Here is a 20,203-nt window from a genome sequence, read left to right as displayed (position 1 = left end):
GAAACGTAACTTATGACTCCAGAGCCCTGGCAACACTGGCGACTTGGAACGTCTATGTTTTTCTTTGAAAAGAAAACGCACACGAACGGAACGGACTGCTTCGCTTTGCAGATTGCATTGCGTTTTCATTGCCGATAGTTTGCAAATAAATGTTTTTGTGGACCTAAATTATCTGTAGGATCATCTCCACAACCATGGAGCCTGATTGCTATCTTGTGGAAGTCGTCCACTATTTAAATCCTCATTTAATTTGGGTTCGTAACCCGTCGACCGACACCATGGAGCAAATTGGTGTTTACGGTGTCGTTCCTCTGGATAAGGAACTTATGCTGGATACTCAAGAGATAGAGACGAAGCGCAGCAACACCTGGATGCAGGCGGCGACCTATGTTATGATGAAAGTATTCATGGAAGCTACGGCAGTGTCGTTTCAGCCAATTTATATACACCGCAGGTAACTTTTTAACTTTATATTTTTCCTGTTTGATACGTAGTAGTAATTTGATCGGTTTTGACTGTACTGAGGTTATCTCTGAGACTATAAAGTAGGAGAAACGTGTATGCAGGGCCGTCTTAAACTATGCTGGGGCCCTTGGGCACAAGAATTAGGGGCCTTTTTGGAAAGTAAAGAAAGCGAATCAAACTAACATTTATTATCATTATGGGTAATCAAATATACTGTTACTGTCTGTCCTTCGAGGCCCCCTGAGGATGGGGGCCCTGGGAACGGGTGTATGACATTTTAGAAGGTACTACTTGTTGCAAGTTTCTTCCTATGAGAAAATAGGAAAGTATTTAAAAATATTGAATAAAGACTCCTCTTAAACTGGAATTCAATACTGATATAGTTGATCATAACTTAGCCTTTGATCTCATGTGGCATGAATAAATGTTTAACATAAAAATGTTAATTCAAAAACTTTGCACTGAACTTGTCAGGACTTGCAAAACGAATATGTGTCCTAGGAGACAGAGATATGTGAAAATATAGAAAGAAAAGATCTTACTAAAGCCCATAATAAACCGAGCAATAATAAGTATACCAAAAGATATAGCAAGGCATCTTACAATATATTTTACATACTATTTTGCAGAGTCCATACACAAAGCCATAATATAATATATTTTTCATGCCACTGTTCGGAAATGCGGCAAAAGATGGTCTAAAACCAAGCTGGAAAATAGGCAATAGCTGTAGCACCTGAACCACCACTACTACAATGTTTCATTGTTATCATCATCTGTCATTGGTGACGGTTCGCTACAGCAATGAGTATAATTTAAAACATAAAAATCAATAAAAGGTCTTTTTTGGCGCAACCTTTTCAGGGTTGCCACTTTCTGGAAAACCGGGAAAACCGGGAAAAGTCAGGGAATTTCGCTGGTCATGGAAAAGTCAGGGAATTGTCAGGGAAATTTAATGGAGGTCAGGGAATAAAAATTGTCTCTGTATGTACATAATAAAATAAAAATAAAATATTAATTTTACCATCTGCAAACATTATATATCTACTATAATTAGTTTAACGCATTCATTACCAGGGGGTGTGGCCTAGGAACAAAGTTGTATGATGGTGGACGCACATTTGCATCGGGGCTTGGTATCATATGAAAAAGCTGGCTAATCTTTACTTTATGGACCGTCGATTTGGAGGGTGTGTTGGGAATGGGGGGGTAGAGGGTGCAAAGGGCTACCCCCCAGTCCAACCCCCATGGCGCGGAACCCCATGGTTATGGAGATATCCATGGTTAAAGTTTGTATGAAATTACTATGAAATAAAGGAGAAATGTGATAGCAGATGTTGATAGGTGCCGTTTTGTGTTAATTTATATTACCTTTTATACCACACCACCATCCTCAAGGTCACACAACATCTCAGGTCACGAAATCTTATGGTCACCAAAATCTCAAGGTCACCAAAATCTTTGGTCACTAGAATCTCAAGGTCACCAAAATCTTTGGTCACCAGAATCTCAAGGTACCCAAAATGTCAAGGTCACTTAAAACCGAATCAGAGCACCCCACTATCCACGTGGTCTTGTCTGTCCTACCCCTAGAGAGCAATTCCAAAAACGGAGGCGCGGAGGGAGGGCAGCCAGTAAGGCGAAGCTGCGGAGCCGAGTGTAGTGAGCGTGCTTTGTCACGCGAGGGCGGAAGGGCTGCTCTTCCGCAGCGCCGGAGCTAACCCAGATCTAACAGCTTCACCGCCCCTCAGCGCCCCCCCTCACGCCGCACCCCGTCTCCCAAAATTTTGCTGTAATCCCTTATTTCATAGTACATAATTCCATACAAACTTTAACCATGGATATCTCCATAACCATGGGGTTCCGCGCCATAGGGGTTGGACTGGGGGGTAGCCCTCTCCCCCCCAACCCCCTCCCCCCCCTCCCCACCCCAAAATTCGACGGTCCATAAAGTAAAGATTTACCCTAAAAACGGAATAAAATAAAGATTTAAGTGGGGCTCCCATACAACAAACGTGATTTTTGACCGAAGTTAAGGAACGTCGGGCGGGGTCAGTACTTGGTTGGGTGACCGTTTTTATAGATACGAGTAAAGGGTTCCGTCCCTTCGTGTGCGAGTCCGACTCGCACTTGGCCAATTTTTTTTTTTATTAAAACAAAAATAGTTTTCAAAACATACCAAGTTTGGGCTTCTCCTATGAAAATTTTTTTAGGAACTGCGGGTCAAACATTTAATTTTGATCTCTATAGTACGTTTTTTTTAGAATTAGAAAGAACTTGCAAGAAGGTAAGCGATTTTGACAAGTCTTTTAATTGAAAAACGCTTTATAAAAATCAAAATTTAATACTTATGAAAGCAGAAGAACATAAATTATCGTATTAGATTCATAATTGTTACATATTTGCCGTAACTTATTTTTAAAATGTGTTTTTCAATTAAAAGACACATCATGATTGTTTACCTTATTTCTAATGCTAAAAAAAACGAACTATAGTATGCGTGTGCCAAACGGCTAACCTGTACATCGATTTGCGGTTTTCTATGAAATTGGGGTCGTACGTCTGCCGCTAAATAGGTTAATAATAGGTAACGCTATATCCTACCACGGCGGTATAGACAAAATAAATATTGAAAAAAATAAAATGATCCACGCGGCTCGTAATGCTCAATCCTTGTACACGGAGGAGCTACACAATAAGATGGAAAATTTAAGTCCAGAGGCGAAAATCAGAGCAGAAAAAAGAAAAGCTGCGGAAATGGTCAGAGAACTAGAAACAAAAAGGCGAAAAAGTCTCGAAGGAGCTGCCAAAGAAGCTGCGTTATTGGAAAAACAGATTACCAAGTTGTAATAGATTTTGTTATTATTTTATATCAAAAAATTGTTTAAGGCCTTGTATGTATAAGTTACTCTTATGGTTTAGTATGTGCACTAGTGCTGCTCTCTGGCGGCAGAACATTGCAGTAATAAGTACTCCCTATTATTTTTTATTGGGCTATTTCGTCCAATCATGTATCGAGTATGACCACGGTCTTTTAAATATAATGAATTTTAACTTCTTTTTTATTTTGCTTTATTAAAACAAATAGTTTTTCTTAATAAACTGCTTAAATATTAAGTAACATCAATTTCAAGGACATTGGGTGTTGAAAGCCCCTTAATTTGTGTATAAAAGCGGTTTTATGACATTTTTTCCACGATTTTAACAAGTTTACAAAATTTTCGGTTTCGACAAAAAAACATGTTTCGGTCGGACACTAGTAGTTTTGTTTCAGTTATACCCAAGATTTTTAACCGACTTCAAAAAATTAGGTTTCTCAATTCGTCGCTTTTGTACCATAATACGCAAAACGTAATTAATTAATTATATAGGGTAATTGTATGAACTGTTGTATGAACTGTGATAGCAAATTACGATGAAACAGTACAAAAACGTCACCTGACGTTGGTTCACACCCACGACTTCCGTCTATGCTTTTGCTCTTACCAACTGAGCTACTCAGATTCTGCAAAAACTCAAAAATGTATTCCAATTATATATTTTATATTTATTACATTTAAGATTATGGTCAGGGAAAATCTTGAAAAAACGCCTGGAAAACCGGGAAAAGTCAGGGAATTTTGGTTATAGTAAAGAGTGGTCACCCTGCTTTTCCTTCAAAAATAAAATTAGGTTATTTATAGGACCAATTTCTTGTTTAAAAAAAAAAGAAAAGTCAAAACCATTCATTCTTTCAGTCAGTTCATTTGATTCACGCTTAAGGCGTTTTTTACTTTTGTAGCTATTTGTGGTTTTTTAGCAAAAACGCTTCTAAGTTTAGAGTCGGTTTGAAGCAAACAACAGGAAAACGCCTCTTAAAAGTGATAAAAAAGTAAAAAAGGCGGGATCGGATAATACTCATTGAATTGGATAGTGTAAATTGTGTTTGACTAAAAAATACAAGAAACATGTATCTATGAGTTCTTCTAATGAAGAAAATGATATTCTTACGCTGACGCCTACCGAAATTCAAGAGACAGCACAGGCAGTGGCTAGTAATTTGCTACCAGAGAAATCGCGGGCTAGTAGGTACTTATAGTTATGCAAATGTTTTCTTATTTCCTCGCAGTAGTCGTGAAAAGCACTATGTAATGCCTCGGCCGGAAACGCTAAAGATGGACTTGTATTATTTGAGGGCCTCCACTAACGTGTCGGCCCTCAAACTCACTCGTTCATCTTTTAGCGGTTTTCCGTCCTCTCCTACAATGTACTAATGGTATATTACGATATCTTATCTTAAAATATTTGGTATATTATGATAGCAAGGCATCTTAAGATACCTAGATGTTATAGCTCTCTATTTTGTCTCTCACAATTTTATTTAATTGTATGGCAATTCTTCTTCCTCGCGTTATCCCGGCATTTTTGCCACGGCTCATGAGAGCCTGGGGCCCGCTTGACAACTAATCCCATGATTTGATGTAGGCACTAGTTTTTACGAAAGCGACTGCCATCTGACCTTCCAACCCAGAGGGGAAACTAGGTCTTATTGGGATTAGTCTGGTTTCCTCACGATGTTTTCCTTCACCGAAAAGCGACTGGCAAATATGAAATAATATTTCGTACATAACTTCCGAAAAACTCATTGGTACGAACCGGGGTTTGAACCTGCGCCCTCCGGATTGAAAGTCGCACGCTCTTACCGCTAGGCCACCAGCGCTCCTCCCTCCTCCTCCTCCTCCTCCTGCTCCTCCTCCTCATTCCTCCTCCCTCCTCCTCCTAATTGTATGGCAATTATGTACATTAAGGGCAATCAAAGTGTAGCTTTGAGGTTGCCAAGCCAAGCAACCAAGTCAGGCGTTATGGTGTTCAGGTCCTCAGCAGGCCCAGGATATGAGTGGAGTGGGCAGTGTTGAAAGATATGTTCAGTGGTCTGCTCTTCCTCTCCGCAGTGGGGATGCCGTCCATCCCCATTTGTGTGTGGCTGAATTGCAGCAGCCATGTCTAGTTCTCAGCCTGTTCAGGCGGCACCAGATTTTTCGAGGAAGGTTTAATCCTGTAGGTTTTTTAGTCGGATCAGATATAAGGCTATTCAGGGTTTCGGAAGCAGACCATTCCGCTTTCCACCTATCCGAAATGTTAAAACTGCTCAGGCTCTCAGCTGCGGCACAGGGAGGGTTCTCTCACAATGTAGGTACTAGACAGAGAGAGATATATATTTTGGTATCATTGTCGTGTGTGGTGCTTAGTTATACTATAAGATATTAAGATATCTTAAAAGTAAATAAATATTTCCTTTAATTGAAAAGCTTTTAACAGACTGAATGTGTTATACTCTTTATCTTTAGGTATTTAAATAAAAGTAAACAGAATCTATCCTCAAATGACTCCTTAAGCCAGTTGAGGGTAGATGAAAACATTAAATAAAATAAAAACCGGGCAAGTGCGAGTCGGACTCGCGCACGAAGGGTTCCGTACCATAATGCAAAAAAAAAACAAAAAAAAAGCAAAAAAAAAACGGTCACCCATCCAAATACTGACCACTCCCGACGTTGCTTAACTTTGGTCAAAAATCACGTTTGTTGTATGGGAGCCCCATTTAAATCTTTATTTTATTCTGTTTTTAGTATTTGTTGTTATAGCGGCAACAGAAATACATCATCTGTGAAAATTTCAACTGTCTAGCTATCACGGTTCGTGAGATACAGCCTGGTGACAGACGGACGGACGGACGGACGGACGGACGGACGGACGGACGGACGGACGGACGGACGGACGGACGGACAGCGAAGTGTTAGTAATAGGGTCCCGTTTTACCCTTTGGGTACGGAACCCTAAAAATAGCCTTTATTACTGAAGCTAATTGTAACATTAATACTCTATTATATTATATCTACTTAAAACCTTAACTAACCGTAAGTAACCGTAACCGTAACTTAAACCGTAACTTATTTTTCACTATACAATTATATATATTACTATTTTCTAGTTTCCATCGACAACTTCAGCTTGTCGTCCGACATAGATGAAAACATTACATGATCAAATAATGTAGGTTACAGTCAGATCGATCAGTGGTAGATCCAGGGTTTTGTATTTGGTTGGTTAACTAAAAAATGTTACAACTACCCGAAAATGTAAAAATTGTTTGTTTATTTTTAATTAAATACTTATAGATACAGAAATAGATCTGGATAATTTGCTTCATATTTACTTCCCTGACCTGACTTAACAACCAACCAGTCTTTATGCAGGGCGCGGAAGTGTATCCATATCAATGCGGTAGCCATAAGTACCGCTGGAGAGACCAGGTTGAGAAAGATGTAGATCATTTTCATTTCTTACTCTTCTTTGTTTTTTGTTACATCACACCGCCAGATGGATGGATGAACTTTTATTTTATTTTTTAATATGGTCCAGACTTTTTTTTGTTTACTGGACCAGAATTGCAGAAGACAGAGTACAGTGGAGAAGGTTGGAGGAGGCCTATGCCAAAAGGCACACCGAACTGTGGGACATTATGTTGTTTACAAAAAAATATATATAATATCAATTTAATAACCATTGTACCCAAGGATCGGAAATAAATAGCTAAATAATGTAAATTTATAATGCAACTCTTTATTTTCAGAACCTCAATCTTCGATACAAATATACACAAATACGGCGAGCTTCTTATAGAGAAACAAGATGGTAGGAAAAGGAAACTCTCCAGCTATCTCAGAAAAGCAGAAACTGCTCTATATGATGAAGCTGCTTTCCACCAACAACTCAGTTCAGGGCTCATTCAGACAAAACTAACGAAAACAGAAACGGACGAAGTGATGAAAGTTATCACTAGTAAATTAAAAGATTATGAATCTGTTGTCTCATTCAAGAAACAAACTGAAGTATACCAAGTTGCTAAAAAGCTAGAAGCACTAACTACAGAAAACTTGAACAAGCATAACAGCAGACTGAAGAAAAATGTGACTAACAAAGACATTTTGAATGTCTTAGACAGGAAGTTTAAAGATTTAGAACTGTGTAAAGATCTTGATGATGAACCTCAAGGTAGAGCCACTAAAAAGGCCAAAACATCTGAAAGTAACTCTTCTTCACGTCTTGACAAACTGAAGAAATTAAGTGCTAAAACTAATGTTGCTAAATATGACGCCTTTAATGATACAAAGCCTGAGAATAATAAAGCTTATGATGACTTTAATGATGCCAAGCCTGCAAATAGTAAAGCTTATGATGACTATAATGATTCAAAAGGTAGTTATAGTCAGAACAGTCATGGATATCAGATGAATGTTACTGAGTCAAGAATGGCAGCATTACCGGATGACGGCTCTATGACAAAAGAAAACGAGAGCATCGAGAGTTTCCAGCCAAGAAGGAATTTCAAGAATAAGAAGTACAGTAAGTTATATAATTTTTAATATTTGTTTGTAGAATACTCATAAGCAATCTTGGGTCATAATATTTGACAGATATGGAAGTCCAAAATGAATAAACTCAGTTAATGATTTTTGTCTTTAAATAATAACCAAATAGCTTTATAACAAATAATTCTTCTTACAGAATCATCAGCAAATAAACCACCTGAATATGACGTGAAAACACACATGCGAATAGCATACAGCCCGCCCGGCGTCAACAAGTCCAAACTCGCCCTCAAAATTGTACCGATCCAACAAGAAAGTGCTATAGAAACATATAAAGTTGACAAAGAAGACACTAATGTAATGAAACCCAAAGATTACACTAATATGATGAAGCCCAAAGATGACATGTATGGTGAGGTCGACTCTGGTGTTAACATCACTATCACAAATAAAGATGTTTTGAAAACATACAATGATTTAAATGAGAGCAAATCTGAAGGTACAGAAAAACAAAATAATTTTGCCAAATACAATGATAGTGGCAAAGGCGAACTTAAAGGTGTAACAGAGCGGAATAATGAAGAAAAAGCCAGGTCTGATGTTTCCTCAAGTGATGGTAGTACATTAACGTCCAAGCTCCTTCAAAGGAGGCTTAATATTGCAAAAATAATGAAGAAAAATAGTTCATCATCAAATACCACAAGCAGTTCGGGAGGGGTAAAAAAAAATGAAGGCAGTTCAACTAACACAACAAGCAAGGACTCTGATGATGATGAAGTGAATGAACTCATCGAAAAATATACCGCTAGTCTCAAAGCTAATGCTGAAATTGCCGAAAAAAAAGATGATAAGACTGTTGATTTAGTTGCCAAGAAAAATAATGTCAACCCATTTCAAAATGTGGACCCAAATCTGTCTGTGTTTGTAGATAAATTAGTTAAACCTGTACTCATGGTCCATACTAAAAACAATTCTCGAATTGAGCCTTTGGTTGCGTTAAGTGATATACCGTTTAATGCTCATGAGCATAATGTGCTTAGAAATATGAATATTGACCAAGCCATGACCATGCAATCTGTGTCGTGGATAAGTGTCCTCAGAGGGTTCAGTACCTTCCTCATTGGACCACAAGCGTGTGGAAAAACCATGGGATATTTACCATCAATATGCCGACTTATATCGGATTTTGATAACGATATTGTGAACAGTGTCGGGCCTACTTGTATAATAGTGGCTGCCACTGCCCAATCCGTCTCTGATATTGAATATAAGTGTAGGATGCTTCTCGGTACTAAAGAAACGATTTTCTCCTGCTATGCTGGCATGGACTTGTTGAAAATCACCACATCTTTGTTAAATGGATGCAATCTTTTCATTTGCACGCCCTGCGTTCTAGTCAGATTGCTGCTACAAACCGATTTTGGTATAGATCTGCGTCGTTTGACCACTTTCGTACTCGACGATTGCGAGAGGCTAGAAGAGGTCTATAAAAGTGAAATAAAAATAGCTTTGTCTAAAATTAAGCACATGCTGAAAGCAAGAGTCAACAAAGAAGTGAAAGTCCAGTACATTTTGGCCTCGAGAGTGTGGTGTGATTTTATGGAACCACTTGCGAAAAAAGCACCAAACACAGTAGTTTGCATAGGTGCCTTCCAAGAATGTGTGCTTTATTCCAAAGCCAACACTACCGTTGACTTTGTAAAGCCTGAAAACAAAGTTGCAAAAGTGCTGGAGTTTGTGCAAAAAATGGACAAAAAGAAGAAAACCGTTGTAGTATGTCGAACAGATGAAGAAGTTATTGAACTAGAAAAGGTTTTAAAAGAAAAGCATGCAATGGTGTACGCTTGCAATAATGAAATGACGGTTGAAGATCTGAGGAATTTTAATATAACATGGGACCAATATGCCGACCCTACAATTGGTCCCATTCTTGTGTGTTGCGATGGGAATTTGAGCCATATGAATATCACAGATGCTCACAACCTGGTTCATTATTCCATGCCAGAACTGTTCTCTAGGTTCTGCAAGCGCTTCTCTGTGCTAAACGATTATTATCCTTCTATATTTAAAGACGAAAACGAGAGTGTGGCTATAAGAATCATTATCGAAGAAAGTAACGCAGAACAGCTTCCGAAAATCTGCAACTTCATCAAACGATGCACAAAAGAATTCCCTCGAGATTTGGACGTCATCTGCAAAGAGATTTTGACCAAAAAGGACATGGTTAAAGCCGCTAATCTCGTGCCTATCTGTGGAAATCTGCTGGCTTTGGGGGATTGCCCAGACTTCTGGTATTGCAGAGAAAGACATACGAGTTCGGAAATTCACGATGAATCCAAAGAATGGATGCCAACTGACGGTGTAATCACTTTTAGGATTCTGCACTACCAGACTGCAGTTACGTATTCAGTTCGTTTACTAACAAACATAAAGAAAGGAGGCACCAAAAAGTATCCACAAACCTACAGTACGCTCTCCTTCAAGATGGGGACATACTTTAGCCAGGAAAGTAATAAGAAACTTCTCGGCGTTCCAAAGATCGGTGATGTCTGCGCAGTGGCAATAAACCAAGACTTTTACGTAAGATGTCAAGTCGTCGATATCATAAATAAATACAGAAACGGTCTACCAAACCATGTATTAATAAAACTCATTGATGAAGAAAAATTGGAAACTACGCGGGATATTTACCTGTACCATCTACCGAAAGAATTTAGGAATGTTGAAACGTATGTAGCTGAAGTGAGCTTGGCAGGTGTTCTGCCAAAAGACAAGGATATAACGTTCTCGGAACTGGCTAAAAACCATATCAAGAAAGGCTTGGAAAACAATGAAAGCTTGTATATGAGAGGCAAAGTTGTCCTGACGGTTGGCAACCGAATATTCGTCGACAACATAGATGTGTGTCAAGAATTAACATCCATGAATGAGGTCGTGGTCAAAAACAACTTCAAGGAATTATTGTCAACGCATTCTGAAGTGTTCCCTGATCATATAAAGAAAATAAAGAGCCGTCTATTCGCCGAGGAAGATATAACTACGGAGAACACAGATTTTGAACAAGTTGAGGACTTAAAGCCAGTAAAAGAACCGCCCAAAGTACAATGGGCGCATTTAAATCGCGAAGACCTGTCGTTGGTCTATTTTACATCAGCAGTTGATCCGAGCACGTTCTTCGTCCGTTTGGTCAAATTTAAAGACACCATGGATTCCCTCTGTAAAGATATCAAGAAGTACACAGAAGGTAATCCCGAACCACTGAAAGAGGTTAAAGAGAAAGACGTGGTTTTAGCGAAATTTCCGGACAATAAATTCTACGAGCGAGCTCGAGTTGACTGCATTGAGGGTAATAAAGCGAAATGCTTTTTCGTCGATTATGGAGACTGGAGGGAAGTGCCTTTAAAGGATTTGACGGAAATCCCTGATAAATTTGTGCTTCGCTTACCTTTCCAAGCGATCGAATGCAGACTTCTGGGTGTCAAACCTGTGGGCGACGCATGGACGGACTTTAGCACCAACTGGCTTTGCGACCGATGCGACGTCGAAGATGACCAAGACTTGAAAGGACTTTATGTCCAATACTACTCGACTGACAAAGCGAAGTTTACCGGCGGAAACAAATATGCAGTAGCATTAATAGACACTAACAATGATAGTGACGTTGTATACAACACACAAATGATCAACCTGAATTTGGCTGCTCCAGATGATGATGAAATTGAGATACTCAATAACATTAATTTCAAAAGGCCCGAAAAAGGTGTTGAACCTAATGATGAAGATGACTGGAGTAATGATGCATACGATAAATCAGCTAGGCTTTCTAATGAGCCTATCAGATCTGTGCCTTTAGTAGAAGACAGTGACACAGACAGCGATAGGTGGAGCGTCAACATGCCTGATGACATCGTTAATACTTTTAAACCTGACGCGAAATCCCTAGAAATGCCTAAAATAAAATCGGATACCTCTTCAATAGCGAGTTCCAACAAAATTGACAATGATTCAATTACAAGTGAATTTGAAGTCGTGAAAAAGCCACAAATAAAAGAATTAGACTCTGACGATCTATCTACTTCTGAGAGCGCAAGTGTAACTGAGAAATCAGAATTAATAAAAGTAGCAAACGAAGGGAGAAAAGCGAAATTACTGTGGAGGCAAAATAAAACAACAGTGACAGTAAAAATAATGTTAGTAGGGGCAGAAACTTATGAATTGAAAATACAAGAAAGAGAATTACAGTTCTCAGCAGATATATATGACACAATTTACAATTTCAAGATAAATTTATATGGGATAGTTGATAAGAATAAATCAACACATGCTTACAAAGGACAGTATATACTTGTTAAACTTATCAAGGTTATGCATAAAAACTGGTTGACTTTGACCAAGGAAACTTCTTTAACTAAATGGATTGTCTATGATCATGATTCCATAGACACATCGTCAGAAGAGGAGGATGCATTAGACGACTCTATTGCCAAAGTTATAGAAAATAATTATCGTGATGATTCGGATAGCGATTCGTTTTGTGATGATGTGAATTTTAACTATCCTAGTTAGACGGTAGGTGGTAGGTGTAAATGTAATGTATACTTAATTACCTTAAAATAACAACCGTATGTATTAATAATACCGTATGTATTATATAGCAATTAGGTTTACCAATCATCAGTTAAGAGAGGGCTTAAAGCAAGGATATTGGAAAGAAAAGATAGCGCGCCGGCGGAAGATTTGGCGATTTCGCGGGTTTTATAGTAGATTGTTAACCAAGGGATGAAGATGCACTCATTTCTGCCGAGGTAGTTTGGCGCTCGAACGCAACGAGAGCGCCAATAGTCCGAGGCTGGAATGATGCCTTTCACCCGAGTTAAACACTCTACTTTTCATTTCGAATACGAGGTAAGTAAAATGCATGTGTATTTTTAAAAACATGACTAAGTATACATTTTTATAGTAGTTTTTGAGGGTACTTTCGACTAACAATTTAGGCAAAAGTATCGTTAAGTATTTATGGAACGGGGAGTCAAATATCAGAATGGAAATTGTATAATAAATCCATTTATACCCAAATTTCAATTGCTTATCGTAAAAAAAATCGTACTTGGAACCTTGGTAACATGGTCTAATAAAACATGGTCTTCCATTCTCAGAGTGACACGGGCCTACGTCACAATAACATTGCCACTTTATTTCAACATAACATGTTACATGGGTACATTATACCTATGGTTAATAAGTTAAAATATTTCTTTATAATTTTATAATTTTCATTTATATGTATTTTAGCTTAAATTTTACAATAACACGTCATTTTTAATTACTCGTTAGCAATATCTTCCGATTCACGAAAGAAATTTCAGACTTTCGGGTAATTCTGTTTATACTACTGGCAACACAGGATAGCGCTGTGCACATTTGACAATTCGGATCTAGATAACTTCATGCCCTGACCGTCATCCTTGTCGAACGCGTGTTAATTGTTATTTCCTTCTCGCTCAGTGTCAGCAGTCGCAGAGTTTTCCAAACTTTTCACGTCGTAAGCTTGGTAATTAATGTTTTGTTACGAAAATGGTTGGCTGTTCTATGCGGAACTGTAAGAGTAGGAGTAAAAAGGGCAGTATAATCAGATTTTATTCGTTTCCGAATAATGAATCCGTAGCCAATGAATGGCTTCGCTATTGTGGACTGAAAACAACATGTAAAAATGGTATGTATACGTAATTATCGACAATAATTACTATTAATGATAAAATTTTATGTTCTATGTTTGCTTGCAAGCAGCCCCCCTAAGTGCACCAAACCGATATTCTTTTGATGCTTATTTCATGTATTCATTTGTTTTACAGGCAGAGTTTGTTCAGAACATTTCACAAGTTCTGATTATATCAAGCCATTGCAGTACATTGTAATGAATGAATCGCCAAGGGCAGTAACGAGATTAAAACCAGACGCGATACCTACATTACAGATTGATAGTGTAGAAAAATCAAACTCAACTGACTTGACAGCAAAGTCTACCGTATGTACCCCCGGACAGACAGATAACTGTGAAACAAAAGAATACTTAAATTTTAATTCTACATGAATAACTTAAAATTAATGCCGTTAAAATAATTTTCACCGTTGGTTAAAATTCTCCCACATTTCAAAGTTTGAGAACCTGTAAACAGCATGATGACGTAGGCGCGTGTCAGTTAGGTCATACGCGAATCTCGGAATGGAGTACCAGGCGGAGTATATTATTATACCATGCTTGGTAAAATGCTCAAGTGCTTTCTGCGAGCATTTTACCAAGGTTTTACCGTATCATTTTGAAGAAGAAATGAAAAAGCTTTTTATTTGTCATGCTCTGAAAGAGGGTCATTGTTGTTCTAAAAAGCGTGCAGCAAGTGATACGTTTCTGTACTAGCATTTTACTTACCAAGTACGTTTTCTTTTTCTTTTTTTGCGATAAGCAATTGAATTTTGGTTTAAAATCGTTTTGTCATACAATTTCCATTCTGATACTTAACTCCCCATTCCATAAATAACGATATTTTTACCTAAATGGTTAATTGAAAGTACCCTCAACTCTACTACTACCTCGGCAGAAATAAGTGCCTTTCATCCCTTGGTTAACAATCTACTATACTTCAATAAATCTGAAAGTATAATTCTGCTATTCAAATCCCTCGGCTATATCACTAGCTATTTTATACTAAAATTATACTGCTATAGTATGTAGGGTAAAGATATAAAACTGAAAAATGTTTTCGTGATTTTTATTATCGAGCCAACTTTAACTTTTTAAGATTTTACTTGGTCTACCCTCCCAATTAGTAGTGGGTAGAGTGATTTTATTCACGGCATTTGCCTTTGATTAAAACGTGTTAAAATCACTACACGTTATAAAACAAAGTCTCCCGCCGCGTGTGTTTGTTTGTGTGTATGTATGTTCGCGATAAACTCGAAAACGACAGAACGGATTTTAGAAATTAAAAGTAACAGTTTTTAAAACTGTTGTGAGACATATTACTAACATTAAATAAATTAACGGTTTCACGGATTTTCATGCGATTTTCACCTATCAATAGAGTGATTCTTGAGGAAGGTGTATAATTTGTTATGATAATTCAATATAAAACCTACAATTTTGCGTTAGCTCCCTTTTAACTATGTATGTATTAATTGTTCATAGATCTGATACCCAAAGATTGTCTGGAAGATTTATTTTTCCTATTTTTAGCCATAAGCGGGTAAGATGCTTTTTATTATTTTGCTAAGAATTTCATTTTTTTGTTGTTTAAGTTTTATATTTTAATTTTAAGGGTCGTCTGTGATGTCATCGAGGTTAAAAGGTTCACCAAATATTGTTGTATGGAAATAATCATTCACTGCCTTGGAGGATATAACCAAACGGAGTAGCCATTAACAGGCGTTCCCCTCTGTCGAAACTCTATGACCTGTGGTCTTACACAGGAAGAGACAGTAAAACACCTCTAATGTGTGAATGTCACGCCCTCGCCAGACCAAAAATGAAGGACTATGGAGCAGGATATCTGGAACCAAAGGACTTTAAAATGACACCCATGAGCTCCATCTTCCGACACATGGATATGGTGGGAAAATCTCTTGTAAATCTCCCTATGGGTCGAAGTGTATCCGCAAGGGCCCACGAAAACAATTAGATAAGATAATGATAATGGTCTTACACATTACATATAGCGCTGGTGGCCTAGCGGTAAGAGCGTGTGACTTTCAATCTGGGATCGCGGGTTCGAACCCCGGCTCGTACCAATGAGTTTTTCGGAACTTATGTACGAAATATCATTTGATATTTACCAGTCGCTTTTCGGAGAAGGAAAACATCGTGAGGAAACCGGACTAATCCCAATAAGGCCTAGTTTACCCTCTGGGTTGGAAGGTCAGATGGCAGTCGCTTTCGTAAAGACTAGTGCCTACGCCAATTCTTGGGATTAGTTGCCAAGCGGACCCCAGGCTCCCATGAGCCGTGGCAAAAATGCCGGGACAACGCGAGGAAGAAGAAGAATGGTCTTACACATTGTATGGACTGACGTTTATCTGACAAGGCAATTTTTATGTTACGTATACATTTGCTGTGCCTCTCCCCCGCAAAAATCGGCAGACTTGTACAGAAAATTACAGACGAGGCGTCTTCATTTGGTTATATCCTCCTAAATATGTGTACAAAACGCGAGAGTTTAAAGTGTTATATATCCTCCTAGTTAACTAATTGTGCCGTTATCTATGAAAAGGGACCTTATTGTCGATGGCGCTAACGCCGTTATTAACGATGCTCCGATACAAATACAATGCCGCGCGACGCTGTGCGGCGTAAGCGCCATCGACAATAAGGTCCCTTTTAATAGATAATGCCCCAATTGTGCGTGGTGCAACTGGCCCTATACTCTGTATCTTTAGGTGTTTAAATAAAAGTAAACAAAATCTACCCACAAATGGCTCGTAAAGCCAGTAGAGGGTAGATGAAAACGTTTCACGATCAAATAGTGTAGGTTAAAGTCAGGCTCCAATTTCACCACGGTGACAGGTGCGACAATTGTAAAACATCACTGTTGCTGACGTCACAGGCATCCATGGGCTACGGTTGCCGCTTACCATCGGGCGGGCCGTATTCCTGTTTGCCACCATCATTGTTTTATTAAAAAAAACTTTATTATATCGGAAAAAACAGATATTTCTCTTGCTGAGTTTATGACAATTGTCACAAGAAACACTACAATTGTCACGAAATTCCGACATATAACTCATTACCTGTCAAGAATTACCTACAATTCTTCTAAATCTTGACAATTGTCAGAAACTTCGCAAAAGAAATATCTGTTTTTTTCCGATATAATAAAGTTTTTTTTAATAAAACAATGATGGTGGCAAACAGGAATACAGCCCGCCCGATGGTAAGTGGTAACCGTAGCCCATGGATGCCTGTGACGCCAGCAACAGTGATTTTACAATTGTCGCACCTGTCACCGTGGTGAAATTGGGGCCAGGTCGTTCAGTGACTGATCCAGGCGGTTTTGTAATTGGTCGGTTAACTACCCGGAAATGTACAAATTGTTTGTTTACTTTTATTTAAATACCTACCTAAAGATACAGAGTTATATAAGTGTCATCTGATAGATATTCTTGTGTCTGTTGTGTTATTTAAACGTTTACGATTTTTGAACATCATTTTACAAAAACAGTTTACTTATTTTCACCACACCAGCTCGGAAAGGCTTACTTTGCACTTCAAAAACGGAGAGCAAAGTTGCACTTTGCTATCAGTAATTCACATGTGAGTCAAAGTAATCAAATGCAAATTTTGAGTTGTTTTCTTATGTTTGCTGGTAGAATTGACTTTTAAATTTTTAATAACATTCATTTGAATTTGATTTTGAATGATATTTTACATTTAATATTTGCTTCGGGTTGGTGTGGTGAAAATTGTTGTGTTTCACTCGGGGGCAAATTTTGATTAACCCTCGTTCTTTGAAACCCTCGCAACGCTCAAGATTCCATTTTTCGAATCTTTTTTCAATTTTGGAATCTTTCGCTTGCTCAGGTATCAATATTAGCACGAGCGGTTAAACAACAACATTGCCCCCTTGTAAAACAAATAACTATTGTGCAACAAGAGAGCAAAGTTAGTGTTATTCAAGCCCCTTGAAGCTGTGAAAAAATCAAACTTCTAAGTTACCGTAAAAAAAGATACGGCCGTTTATGCCACAAAAAACGTATATTTCGACACTCTCAAGGGAATCAAAATTTACAGGGTACTTCCCGTTGACCTAGAACTTTGAAATTTGGCAAGTAAAAGTAATATCGTCTTACACTACAAGTACAGGGAAAGATCTCAATACTATAAATTTGAAAAAAAAAAAGTTAAAAAAAGTGTATACGAAATCCTCGGTGCGCGCACTTTTCCGGTTTTTTTTCTGTAAGTCGATGAGTAAAAATATCTTGACGGCATGTCCGCCTATTATATGAATTTAAGGTTAGGGGTTGTGCACAAATCACGCGAGGTGTTTTCGGCTAATTTTTGATTACCCCCCTCCCCCACATAACCTCGTGTATTTTTTTTATCCGACCGATCAAGGCCACGTACTCCAAATTGCGTAAAATAGACTCGCTATTTTGAATTGAAGTGCGAAGTGAAGATTTATGTTTAACGAAACCGAGAAAAAGTATCTTCCTACTCATGTGGTAGGTTTTCATTTTCATGTGGTAGGTATTTTTTCTTAGTTTTGTTCACTGTAGAAAAATACACGTGAGGTCTCCTTATACCCCCCTCCTCCAACGTTTTCGTGACAGCCCCCCCGGGACCCCCGGCCCCCCTATCGAACCTCGCGTGATTTGTGCATAAGCCCTTAGGTGCAAAGTAGGTAGGGTACCTACTGTAAAACCAGAGCATTTAGAATATTAAGATATTCTATTAAGATTTAATTATAATTACTCGTCAATAAAACAATTTAAACGGATTACAACACGTATTTAATTTAAACGAATCCTAAGTCCTAATGTATTTTTAAAACGGCGGGGGTACGGTGACAGATTTCATCTTCATACAATTGAATTTATAACCTAACCTTTTAACCGCCGTAGACTGATATATAAGACAGACAAAATCGGGCTCATTTCGCCGCGGTCTGATAAATAAGACGAAACTTCGTGTAATTTCGTACCGCCGGCGGTACGGGCACGCTCGATGAAAAATTCTGTGGCGGTTAAAAGGTTAAAACGCAAAATCTCGTAAAGTATTGAGATGACATCTGTCGCTGTACTCATGTTGTTTGAAAAATACTATAGCATGTCTCAGCTACCAGAGACAAAATATAATACCTTCTACCCGCGACTTCGTCTACGTGGTATGATGATGATTGAACTACCCTTTGTCCTTCCCCGGGCCTCAAAACTATCTACATGGCAAATTTCATCTAAATCGGTTCAAATGATAGTTATTTGTTTTACAAGGGGGCAAAGTTGTTATTGAACGTCTCGTGCTAATATTGATACCCGAGCAAGCGAAAGTTTCCAAAATTGAAACACGAGCGTAGCGAGAAGTTCGAAAAATGAAATCTTGAGAGTTGCGACGGTTTTAAGGCACGAGGGTTAAACAAAGTTTGCCACCGAGTGAAACCCAAAATTTACCAGCTGGTGTGGTGAAACGTCACTTTCGAAATTAAAATATTAGCATGGATGGTTTAAAATAGAAATGAGTGATGAAATAACACGACACTTCTAACATATTCGATTTAATAATATTCATTAATTTCATAATCAATAATCATACAGTGAACAGGATTTAGACAAACACAAACACCCAACAAAAAACTTAATATTTATAATACTTAACACATTAAATGCTTTAAAGTAATATTTGCATAAACATTTATACACGGAACGGGTTACTTTATGGAAATTCCAATGAGTAACCCATTTTTAGTGCTCGTAGTTGTAGCATAGAATAATATAAGAAAGATTGGTAACTCCATACATCAGTTTTCTTACCAAAATGCTAGTTATTTCGTAGGCGACATCTAGCGTCAAGTAGCGGAATTTATCAGTACTAGCGTTGACTATAGATGTCGCGGCGAACGAAAACTCTAATGCTCAACAATTTTCAGCTAATATTATAACCGATCAACTGGAAGCCTATTTTCAACTAAGGAGCAGAAGGCTGCTAATAATATTAGTTGTAAATTGTTTTAGTAGTACATTTTTCGTCAGTAGCGACACTTGTGACATCTGGTGTCAAGTAGCGGTACTGATAGTTCCACTACTTGACGTTAGATGTCGACTACGAAATAACTCGCGTTTTGGTATGAAAACTGATGTATGGAGTTACCACTCTTTCGTTACTTAGGTATATTACTCTCTGCAGAAGTTGCTAAGCGGCCGAGGTGTTCAAAATTACCTTGACACGCTCTTATTCTCTTAACAATAAAGTCGCGGCAAGATCATTTTGAACAACTGGCCCGCTTAGCAACTTCTGCTGCTGACTGTACTCGTAGATATTATAAATAATATGTCGTTACTTATTTTCTTTCTATATTTTTGCCTAGATAGTTACCATCGCTTAAGCAACCAAGTGTGGAACTGCTGTAGTGCATAATTGTTTTCCTTCGTATTTTCTCGGAAACGTTCGTATTTGTCATGCTACTTCAGTCAACGTCAGTACTTTTTGTACCGAGACTAACTGAAATAGCAAGACACGTTCGTACGTTTCCGTGAAAATACGATGGAAAATAATTATGCACTACATCTTATCCCTTTTACCAGGTTTACAACTGATGACTATGTAAGATATATGATACACTACAATCGACAAAAATAGTGTTTCTATACAACCTTATGTACAGTCGCCATCAGATATATCGGAGCGG

At 38.1% G+C, this 20,203-nt stretch overlaps 1 protein-coding gene across 1 annotated transcript; it reads left to right on the top strand.

Annotated features, from left to right (window-relative positions):
• Nucleotides 1–122: 122 nt before the first annotated feature.
• On the top strand, nt 123–12,383 carry LOC134802716 (putative ATP-dependent RNA helicase TDRD12). Its single transcript, XM_063775361.1, has 3 exons — nt 123–454; nt 7,076–7,848; nt 8,011–12,383. Exons 1-3 carry the CDS (start codon nt 195–197, stop codon nt 12,378–12,380), a joined length of 5,403 nt encoding a protein of 1,800 aa, XP_063631431.1. The 5' UTR covers nt 123–194; the 3' UTR covers nt 12,381–12,383.
• Nucleotides 12,384–20,203: the final 7,820 nt, after the last annotated feature.

The sequence above is a fragment of the Cydia splendana genome, chromosome 25, assembly GCF_910591565.1.
Source record: "Cydia splendana chromosome 25, ilCydSple1.2, whole genome shotgun sequence".
NCBI classification, from domain to species: domain Eukaryota; kingdom Metazoa; phylum Arthropoda; class Insecta; order Lepidoptera; family Tortricidae; genus Cydia; species Cydia splendana.
Note: the sequence above shows the minus strand (reverse complement) of the source record. Positions and strands in the feature narration are given on the sequence as shown.